The 11,542-nt window shown below is 40.1% G+C and overlaps 1 protein-coding gene across 1 annotated transcript in view; it reads left to right on the top strand.

Moving 5' to 3' along the window:
• The first annotated feature begins 773 nt into the window (after positions 1 to 773).
• LOC103463970 (uncharacterized) overlaps positions 774 to 11,542 on the top strand; it is a 94,786-nt gene continuing 84,017 nt past the window's right edge. The window contains exons 1-2 of the mRNA XM_008407747.2: positions 774 to 1,009; positions 8,521 to 8,642. Coding sequence (XP_008405969.1) covers positions 859 to 1,009; positions 8,521 to 8,642 — 273 coding nt within the window. The 5' untranslated portion in view covers positions 774 to 858. The remainder of the gene's footprint in view (positions 1,010 to 8,520; positions 8,643 to 11,542) is intronic.

The raw sequence follows: 11,542 nt of genomic DNA on the forward strand, positions 1-11,542 counted from the left end.
TGCACGACGACAACTAGATAACAAGGTCAGGAGAAAGTTTTAATTTGCAGAAAAAAAGTAGTGAGGTAGAGAGAGGTAGGTCAGTCATGCTAGCTTGACTTTGACAACCTTAGCATGTAGATGTGCTTTGGAATTTTGTGTTTTTGGTTCTCTCTGATACTGTTAGATTGTCAGTAGAGCATGTTTTTAAATTAGCTAATCAACCACAGCTGTGTTCAGATGATCACTTATTAATAATAGCAAAATCAACATTAAGTCTGAAAATGAACTGCAACAGACTGAATGTTCCTTGGGAATCCTCTAATGGTGAAGCATAAAGAGCCACAAGAAGTACCGTAACGTGTACCACAAACAGAACTTTCCACAGCAGAAGGTGTTGAAAGATGTGCAGGGAAATCCCAGAATTGGCTCATCGTTTCCCAGCAATAGGCAGACAGAGCGCTGGTTTCAGAAGCAGCCTCTTTAGCTTTATGTTCCTTATTATAAATGTGTTATAGGTTATCCCGTATAACCCCAAACAAAACACCCTCCGCTGTGTGTCTGGAATGGAAAACGAGCAACCTGAGCGAGATTAGAATCATCAGTTTATTAGGCCTCGACATCTGTTGCCAGACAAACGGAAAGAGAGAGAGAGAGAGAGAGAGAGAGAGAGAGAGAAAGAGAGAGAGATCCCTCTCAGCACTGCTTCCTGTTTTGACGTTCCCTGTGCGCGGCTCCAATTGGCTGCTCGCGTTCACACTTCCGTAGAAACAGAAACACAAGAGTCTGTCAGCTGACGGACTCTGTCTGTCTGTTTTCACACAAGAATCAGTCCATAAATCCTCATCTGTGTGTGTGTGGCCGCAGAGAGCGGCGGGCATGCAAACGGGAAGTAGAGAGAAGTGTCTGTGTGTGTGTGTGAGAAACCTCAGAACAGGGTGGAAGAAGTTGTCTCCAAACAAAGAGAGAGACATGGGCACTGAGTACAAACCACTGTCTTCTTCAGAATGGTGCAGGGCTGTAGTTGTGGGTAAGTGTCATTTCCTCATTATGTCAAGAGGAGAGTTCTGCATGCCACAGTTTATAATGTTTAAATTAGCAATAGATTAGTTTCTTTTATTTTCCCTGTTTTTTCTTCTCTTCTATGGAGGTGTGTTACTGCCACAACCAAGCAGTCTCACTCCAAAATAATAAACATTGAAAGTCTTCCGGACATGTATTTAAAATCGGTTTGATCCATCACTTAGCAGTATGACTAAAAAAGAATATATTTAATGTTGCAGTTCTCACAGGATTACGTTATAATGAACTGAACTGAAGACTCTGTGACCACAATTTGGATCTGACATTATTTGTAGTTTTCTTTTTAAGTCTTTCTTTTTAAATGAGTAATGCTTAAAGGGACAGTTCAGCATTTCTGAAATGAGGCAGTGTTGGAAGGATATGAGTAGTTAATGTTTGCTGGATTCGCTTGTGTTTCACACAGGCAGGTCATTGGTGGCGTACCACCTCCTGAATCCATTTCCTATGTAAATAATAAATGTTGGTTTCAAGATTGATAAAATAAGAAAGTGTTTCCATAATCTGCTGTGATGTTGTGACTGGGGCTGTTTAAAGAGGAAGGAAGTCTGCCTCAGTCTGAACCTTTCTTGGATTAACCATTATTTTCAGTCTTTGCTGGTCGTTCTGGTTCATATTTCTCTCTGGTGCCAGGTGTCTGCTGTGTTATAGATCCAAATGTTCTCTGATGGAGTCCATATATGAATGATATGAGGCAAATATCATCAGAGATGCTGCTTCAAATGTTTAGCATATGAGGCAGGCAGCCATATTGGATTTCGAGGGGATTTATCTCGTAGTATTTCCTTCTTGTCTACATAATTAAGTGGTTTTTTTTCTTTGTTCTGTCTTTCATTTTCTTCAGTGTGTATGATGCAACATGACAATATGGACCAGTCCTGCTGTATTACTGCGATTATGATGGTGGACCATGTCTGCTTCATGAGGTTGCTAGATGAGTTGTTAGAAAATGTTTTGCAGGTTTAATCACATAAAAGGTGCCTGTGAATCCCAGGTTTACTGCCCTAACATTTTATGAAACAATCCTGCGCTCATTATTTATCAGATATGTTACCTGATAAAGGAAGTAAACGTTTGGTGGCAATTTCTTATTTTTATTTTTTGCCAAAAACCAGTGACGTCCCTGGTGTCAGCTCACTGGTCCCCCCTCCTCCCCACCTCCCCGCCCCCATGCAACGCCGCTGCCACCCACTCCGTTGTAGCCAGATGGCTGTTGCACAGGCGGTTCCTCGCCCAGACCACGCTGATTCCCCATCATTCTTCTGTTAATGAGGTCATTAGCAATGCAGTGGACAATTAAATTATCCAAATCTGGCATTTTCTTCACATGTTTACTTCCGCTATGCTGTTTGCTGCTCCAAACGCGTCCGATGAAATGACACACATCTTTATTCATGGCGTTCACACAGTGGCCTGCAGAAATACTTCCATCAATTGGACTTTTCTTGCATTCTGTCATTTACAGCCACAAATGTATCTGTTTGATATGATTACATTTATTTTAAATGATTGACCAACATAATGTAGTGTGTAACCCATGTACAATAACCCATCACAGTCTTGATGTGGCAGTTCAAACTGACATGGACGGACTGTCAAGTTTCTGGTTGGACATGAACTCTGCTCTGCTCCAGAGCTGCTGCTGCTGTCCAAGTCTGGCGCGCTCCGGTCAGCATGTTCTGCAATTGGACCTGAATATTCAGGAAGCTTATTTCTGGTCGCCTTATTGCATTCTTACATATTAAGTGGAATTAAAATGATATTTGGTTTTTAAATTGTTCTATGGATACAAACTGACAATATAACGGTGCAAGTAAGACGTACCGTCATTTGCCTTGAAAAATCACCTGCTCCAGCTGCATTTCTGTTGATTGTACATTTACACAATTTGGCATTTTGAAAATGTACTTGATGGAAATGCGTCTATTTTGAAAAAAAAAAAAAACTCTTGTTGATAAGTTTTGGCATTAGGATGTTGCCACAGGTGCAAACCAGGAAGAAGAAGACAACAGGAAGTAGATGGACGATGATGTAGTTGGAGGATGATTGTGCTGCATGTTTTTCAGTTACTTATCACATGAACAAAGTTATTCACGTGTGATTTTTTTTTGTTGTGTTTCTTATTTAATTGAAACACAGTGGTTAGGAAGTTCTTGCTGTTTTTTGTCATTAGCAGAATAACGACAAAGTTTTGCGCATGTTTGTAATGGAAACGCAGCTGTAGATTCCACCTGTGTGTAATCTGCTGTCGGCGTGAACCCAGCTGTTCTGCAAAGGCCGCAGAGGTTTTATAGAGAACATTGGAGAACAAACAGAACCGCGAACAGCAGACAGGTCAGGGAGAAAAATGTGGAGAAGCTTAACGCGGGGTTAGCTTATAAAAACGAGTTTTCGAACGTCATCGGAAAATGGAAAGAGTATGGCACGTCTGCAGAGAAACATCCTTCCTTCCTGAGCAGACAGGCTGGGCAGAGATGGCATTAATCAGAGAAGCAGCCAATCGTTCCTGCTCTGGAGAACCTGCAGAGATCTACAGCTCAGGTGGGAGAGCATGACAGGACGATCATTAATTACGATGGCTTTCAAGAAATAAAGTCATAAGAAGTCATAAAAGGGAACACAGCAAACATGTGGAGGAATGTCTTCTGGTCAAATGAGAGTAAAATCAAAATGTTTGGCCTTCATGCAGAGGCTTTTTGTGTCCCGAACACGCTGTCCCTATTGTAAAACAGTGTGGCGGCAGCACCATACTGTGTGGAGGATTTCCTTAAGTAAAGACAGAGAAGTTGCTCTGAGTTGACGGAATGTAGGTTGGACCTAAATACTCGGCAAAAGTAGAAGAAAACCCATTAGAATTTGCTAGATCACAGGATAGCAGCCCACAGCTGCCTTGGAGTGGAAATGGGCTATGACTTTGACTAGTCATAGCCTAGTCAAAGTCTAAATTATGAATTAAATGTACAGATATAATTTTGTACTAAATGTATAATTGTGACATGCAGTAAAAATTCGATGTGTAAATATTTATAATATGGGACATATTTGGATGAGAAGATTGGGGGCAGGATTTACTGGGCTTTGAGTTCTTTGGACTCCTTTTTGAACTCCATATGAAAGTTTTGTTCTTTAGGTTTAATTATTGGTTTTTATTTCTCTGACATGTTCTAAATGAAAAAGAAAGTTTAATTTCATAAACCCAAATAGTAGTGACACACCCCATAAAGGCCTGCAGTTGATGTTGCTGTAAGAAACTCAGTTGCACGCCACACTTTTCAGATTCATCGTATCATTTTTTTAACTTCACATTTAAACACTAGTTTGTGTTACTCAGTAACAAAAAATTCCAATAAAGAGCATCAAATTTTTTAGCTCTATACAAGACATAAAGCGTATAAATTATCAACATTAACATATGTGATTAATTAAAAAGTCTAATATTGCATAATTAATCACATTACCTGTTTGACCAAAAGGCCTCTCTCTCCCACACATGGTTACTTAGTTCAAAGTGGTGCGTTACAGTCTTATACTGCACTCAACTCAGTAGAGCAGTAAATGCATTTCCACTCTACCTTATAGATGGAAGAAAAATTTGGTAAATTTCATCCAAAAAACTGAAATATTTAGATCAATCTCAGAAGTTTCCTAGAAAAAATACTGTGAAATCAAATGAAAAGTCAAATTTGCTTGAAAAAACTCCGAATATTTTAGATTAATCTCCAAAATGTTTCAGAAACAAACTTGGACGTTTTTCAACTTGGGAGAAAATTTCTGAGAATATTCTCAAAATGTATTTTTATTTGAATGAAAAAAAAGGGCAAATTGGGATACGACCTGATTTGCCATCGTACAAATCGGTGAGCTCAGGGGCAAATATCACTTAAATAAACCCCACCTTGTTTGGATAAAACCACGATAGTTATGTAGCCTACTTATATGGCAACGACGAATTATTCTTCCACCTCAGCACAACCACACTTCTGAATTACATTTGAAACAAGATGACTTTGTTTAAGCCTCCCCGAATATAAAAACCTGGAAAACTGAGGCAGTAAAACATTTAAAAAAACAAAAAAAAAAAACATGCATCACGCATTGCGATCTTACAAAGTTAAACATAGTGATTGATCAGATTAAAAAAAAAAAATTCTGAATCAACTGACAGCACTGGTACGAACACTTTAGCACTCTGATCCAGGGTGAATCAATGCAGAGTCTTTATCTCTTTCTCTTACCTCTCAAACCTTTTCACATTAAAGTGGTAAACAGAAGCTGTGGCGCTGCCTCATCAGCGACAACCCCGACTGGGAACGGCGCAGCCACCAAGCCGCCGCCGTTGCTTCTGCAGCTGCAGTGCAGGAAGTTTGTTAGCTGTTAAATCGTGCAACTTCAGCCAGTTAGTCGAGCACACTCCTTCATGCGAAGCACTGCCGAACACTGACACCGCTGACAGTTAATTATGGGAGTCACAGATCACGGCGGCGTGTCAGCTCGGCTACGATTGACACGCCGCATGTTTACATCTCTGTTGTAATGTTGTTTCCTAGTTACTTTCTCAGCATCAGTGGTGTTATTTAGTTGCACAAGTGCCTCGGGGCTCGCCATAATGATCGTAAAAGCGGCCCGGATTCAGGAGAGTGAAACGCTAAAAAGGACTTGTGGGTATAATTGGAGAACCTGCCATCACAGCGGAGCTTCGGAAAAATATTTTAGCTCAGGCTGTTGAAACACGCAGACTCTCCCCGTTAGAAAGACTGTCACTCTGTGCAGGTCCGTCTCCGCACGGCTCCATTATTTTCCAGCCAAATCTTCCTGCACGTACAAAAAGTTATTTTGACAACGACTCGAAACCAACCAAGACCTAATGTGGAGCTGAGACGGGCCCACGAAAGGGAAGCAAACATATGAATTCTGACGCGGCGGGGTTTTTGGAAGTAACTGGCGGGGAAGTCGTGGAGGCCAGGTGGCTGGTGTCAACCGGGGAGGGAAAAGCAAGACGCAAGCCAGATGCCACATAATTGTCTCGAAATGCCATTTGTAGGACTAAATAAAAAGTGATTAAAAAGAAAAACAACCTTTACTTGCTTCCCCTTTTTTTTTTTTTACTGCTTGTCTCAGACTCATTTAAAGTTTTGGAGAAATGTGCCAGGTCAGTAATAAAATGTGCTTACGCAGATTGAGACGGGTACATTAATAAAAAAAAATAAAAAAAAGCCCGGCCTTTGATTAGAGCCTTTTTCATCTGGTGTTAGATTTTTACCTGAAGCACAACATGGTTCTAATAGACGCCCAGAAGAGACAGCAGCTTCTGAGGCAGCACTTCAATCCTCCATCCCCCACGAAGCGCCGCGATGACAGCGAGCCACCTCCTCCCAGTGTTTTTATGGGATGAAACCACCATAATCTGCCTTCCAGCTACACTGTCCAACACTTAGCTTCAAAGCTGCTGCTTTGCAATCATCGCCAAAGAAGAAATTGCAAAAGTTTGTAGTTAAACCAGAGGTGCTGGCCACAGTAACGTAGAGCATTAACAGCACATAAATCAGTCAGTACGTAGAGTTGTATTTTCTCCACATGTACAGTCCTAACCGTCTGAATGTTTCCACGTTTTGTTCTGTTAACTGTCGGGACATTTTAAATTGACATGTTATAATATTCCCTCATCAAAAACATAGCTGGAGTGTTGCCTTGATTCTTTCATGCATGTCTGAGAAATCATTTAATCTCCCATGGCAACCATTCAGCTGCGCAAAATGACTGGGTGGACTTAGCTCCGCCTTCAAGGATAGAGCTCCTCCTCTGACCTGCAGTTTCAAGAGTTTCCGCCTCACAGAGCAACCCTCCTCCATGGCTCCCTCACTCAGCTCCTTCAGACTAGCCAGCAGCAGTTAGCAAACACCTGGTGGGTGACCTCTGCTGAGCTCATTATATTCTCAGTGCAACGCTGGTAAAAAAAAAAAAAAAAAAAAGTTGGTAAGGGGTTAATAGAGGAGACATGTTGTAATGACTTCCTGAAGGTGAAGTTTCCAAAGGAGCGGCTTCTTAAAGAGACAGAACCTCAATTTCAAGATGTTAAAATTCCAAAGGAAAATTTCTTTCAACTCATATTTGACATACATAGCATTTTAATAATGACTAAAGGTAACATAATTACTTGATTGTAATATAAAATGGCACTATGTGCCTGAAAAAAAACATAACTGCCCCTCCAATGGATTTTATGGGACAGACCAGAGGTCAGCAACCTTTTCAAGTGACAGGGCCTCTGTTGCTGCTGTTGCTACAAAATAAAATGTGTTTGGTGCCACAAAATATGTACTAAATGTATAAAATGTCCATGAAATGTTTTATTTTAAAAGTTAGGAAAGTTTAACAAAAATTTATTTATATTAAAAAAATTTTATAAGGAGTTAGCTGACTTTCACAAAGGAAAAAATAGATATTTTGTAAAATGAGGCTAGCTGAGCTATTTCCTTTAATATGAAAAATGAATAGGATTTTTTTGTTCTGTTTTCTATTGCAAATAACATAGTGCACATGAAATAAAACCAGACAAGCGTACAAGTAACTTTTCAGTATATAGAAGCTTGTTTTTAGTCAATAATTCCTTAATATTAATTAAAACGTAGTAATTCCACTGGCAGATTATTTCACTTATAACCAAATTTTTTCTCATGTTTTAAGTGAAAAAAAAAATCTGTCTGGAATTAATCTATATAATGCGTTTCTCTTGAGTCACTGAAGTAAATGAACTTTTCAATAATATTATCATTTATTATTAATATAATTTCTTAGTCAAGTATAAGTTCAGATATGCTTCAGCAAAGCAGTTTAAGACACTTCTTATGTTATGACATGTTTGGTTTTGCATTTCTCGCCCCACCCAACAAACCAGAGGTGTTTTGTTTTTTTCAGTTGAACAGTTACTGTCAAATTAAGAGGTGGAAAAAGTACAATTTCTCTTTACAGAATAACAAAAACCTGCAATTTTAACAGGGGTGTGTACACTTTGGAGAGCCACTAACAACGTGTCAGAGCCACAGACTCACGAACGCCATCGGCTGATGTGAAAACACTTCCATCGCTCATCTTTCGTCATTTCAGCTCATTTCTTGTTATATAAAATGTAAATGTGAAGCTTCAGAGGCAGTACACAGAAGCCCTGTCATGTAAAACACGTGGGATTACCCAACATAGGCCTTTTATTGCCTCGTCAGCAAAAATCAGCTTTCTTCAACATCCTTTGATGTCATATTCACTTCACCACGTTCCCACATGGGAACCAAATAAACGTGGAAAGCCCAGGAGAGAGCTGTGCAGCGCGTGTTAAATACTATTACAGGAAAAGCTAGCTGTGCACACAGGAGACTATTTGATATGGATCTTTAAGCAAATCCAGAATTAGCCTATGATTTAGTGTGAACTTGCTCCTGACATCTTTTTTTCCTCCTTCTTCTACAGAGACGTCAGAGTGCTTCATATGCAGGGACGGCGAACTGAAAACCAGCGACCCGCTGAGGAATTTCTGCGACTGCAAGTCTTTACTGGCTCATCACGTGTGTCTGTCCGCCTGGATCCAGAGGGTAAGACAGACGTCCCTCAGCTGATATTTAGGCTGTTTTTCCTCATCAGCCACTTGTCAAGGTGGAAGGTGGTGTGTGAGCGTGGGGGGGGTGGGAACATCTGCGCCAGCCTCCTATCAGTGAATAAATGTGTTTGCCTCCTTAGCATTCCTTATTGAGACAAAACATTGCTGCCTAATGAGCTACGTTTCAAATAGCAATCCCAATTACTTTTAATGAGGGTTGCTAACAATGATAAGGCATCGGAGGCTCAGACGCTGAGCGGCGCCTCGTAACAGACTGGCAGAAATTCAGGAGGCTATCATGCAGCCGACACCTGTCACCTGCCGCCGAGCAGCTCATTAACACCCGCTGTCCTCCCTGAACCCTCGGCTAACGGAGTTAGCTGGGTGGTTGTTTCAACTCCGGACACGCCCACCCATCTTCTGCTCTTCTGATTCGCAAAGTTAAAAGTTTTACAGGTGAACTACCGATGGTTTTTTGTTCAGACAACTTCTGGGAATAGCAGCAATAACGCAAATTGCTGCTGTCTCTGATAGAGGAGTGCTGTGGCGGAGTATGATCAGTGACTCACCCTCCAGTCTGCTCATGACTAATAAAAAGCCAATTTTCCTGGATAGCCTCTCTGTGGCAATTGGCAGGTCAAATACTGATTTACTGTGTTTGTTAATGTATCTAAACTGAAATCTGCTACTTCTTTGGTGCAGAAACGCGTCAACAAACAGAACCGGGTTTAGCAATAGTTTATTCAGAACTGTTACTGTTAACAAGCCCTACTCTGCATTTTGTGTTTGAAGCTATAGTATGTAACTGTTAGAAAAAAAAATCCATAGTTGTTTAAGCTGTCACCGTCAGTTTAATATGAGACGGATAATCTGTGAAATGATCGATCGGTCTATTGCCGTCTGATTAAATGCACCGCTCCCAGTCAAAGACAACCAATCAGAGCCAGGAGGAGGGGCTCACCGCTGACAATCAGTGCTGCTCAATATGCTAAAGCAAGTTACCATTCCAGTAAAACCATTTATCCACAGTTACCTATGGCTATGCTAACTAGCCTTAGCATTTGTGGCAGTCTATGTTGTGGTGAACTAGCTGTAGCATAGCAGAAAACAAGAGGGAGGTGGTGAGCATGAGAGTGAATGACATCACTAAGCACCTCCTCCTGGCTCTGATTGGTTGTTTCTGATTGAGTGGTGTATTTCTGCACTTAGCACTGCAAACACTGGAGGAGGCAGAGGAGCTTTTATTTTTTTCTTTTACATATTATCTATTTTATGCTGTCACAACATAATAATAATAATTGTAACAACTATGTAAAAAAACTATTTTTTGTAAAAGTTACATACTGCAACTTTAATGGCTAATGTCATGGTCTTTGTAAAGTAAATTAGGATTATTTAAAATCGGATCTTTCAGGCCACCCCTCAAAAACAAGCTTAAAAATTGGAGATAAAGTGAGTAATTGCAGTGGAGGATAGTTGTTTGCAGCGCAGGCAATTTCCAGTAAGGTTTGCAGAGTTGAACTGGTACTTTACATGCATCACAGACAAACGTAGTGATTGGGTAAAATTTAAAACTTCCTCAGATGCTCCGCCTCCAGGAAGTAATCATTTCTCAATAGCTGAGAGTCCAGGCCCTCTGGATGAAGTGAACCGTTTTTACCAGGCTATGACTGGCCGCGACCAGTGGAAATTAAAAATAAAATAAAATAAATTCACAGTGCCACACCAAAGTCAGAACTTTACAGAAATCACAGATTGGTAAATGCATACCTCTGATTGGTCCATGTCTAGTGGAAATCGGTATCAGCCTGTTAAAACTTAAGTGACTCATCTTTATGTATGATTACAACTGTCCCTCTGTGATGACATAAACCCTTAAAACAGAGAAAAGAGATGGGTTAATATGAAAAATGTTAATTTAATAGTTCTTAATTTTTAGCATGTTATTGTTATTTGACAATAAATAGACAGTAGTTTTTTTATATAGGCCTCTTATAATAGTGTTTTTCTGACCATGTTTAGTTTCCATTTGTTTATACTGTATTTCTTATTTTAATGTCTGAAATTGTATGAATGTTTGTATTTTGTGTTTTATTCTAAAACCAGTAGATCTACGACAACATCATACTTTATTTAATATGCTCCGTCCCATTTACAGAAAACCAATCAATCAATGAATCAACATGAAAGTTGTCTCTTGTAGTTTATTGATTCTCTTAAACCAATGTAGTGTTGCTCTGTCCACTTTTAGAAACTCCCCAATTAAAGTCATATGACGATTCTACAAAAGCACCTCTTGAGAGACAGCGAGTAAAAACAATAGCCCGGATCAAACCAGGCTAAAAAGCAGCGCACCCATGTTTAATTTGGTTCCGACACACCTGCATATTTCCCGTCATGACATCCAACATGTCTTGTGTGAAAAAGGATAAAATGATAGAAAAGAAGAAACTTCCCCTTGGATCCGTGCAGCTTTCTAGCCTCTCTTGGCTCACGGTTGTTTTGTCAGCCTGCAATTTGACTCTTTTGTTTCGCCCCTCTTATCAAATCCCTTTCAGAAGCAGCAGATAGGTGTCTTTGGTAAAAAGCCTTTTAAGCACCTGTTGGGCTCTGTCGGCATAAAGTGCGGCCTATCATTAGCAAGAAGCCGGTAAACATGCTGAATGGATCTGTGTTTCCTTTATAAGGTGGAGGATAAAAAGCAACAACTTTACTCAGGGTGTAGTTAGGTTTTAGAAGTACAAGTCAAAATGAATCAGAAGGTGGATCATTTTCTCTTGACTGTGTCAAAAGCTTTGGGTTCATGAACTTATGTCTCTGAGCCTCCGAAGTGGAGCAAATGAGATGTGAAGCGGAAAGAAACATATTTTCATTTAAAAACTTAAAGGTTTTTAT

Source organism: Poecilia reticulata, linkage group LG4, assembly GCF_000633615.1.
Source record: "Poecilia reticulata strain Guanapo linkage group LG4, Guppy_female_1.0+MT, whole genome shotgun sequence".
NCBI lineage: Eukaryota > Metazoa > Chordata > Actinopteri > Cyprinodontiformes > Poeciliidae > Poecilia > Poecilia reticulata.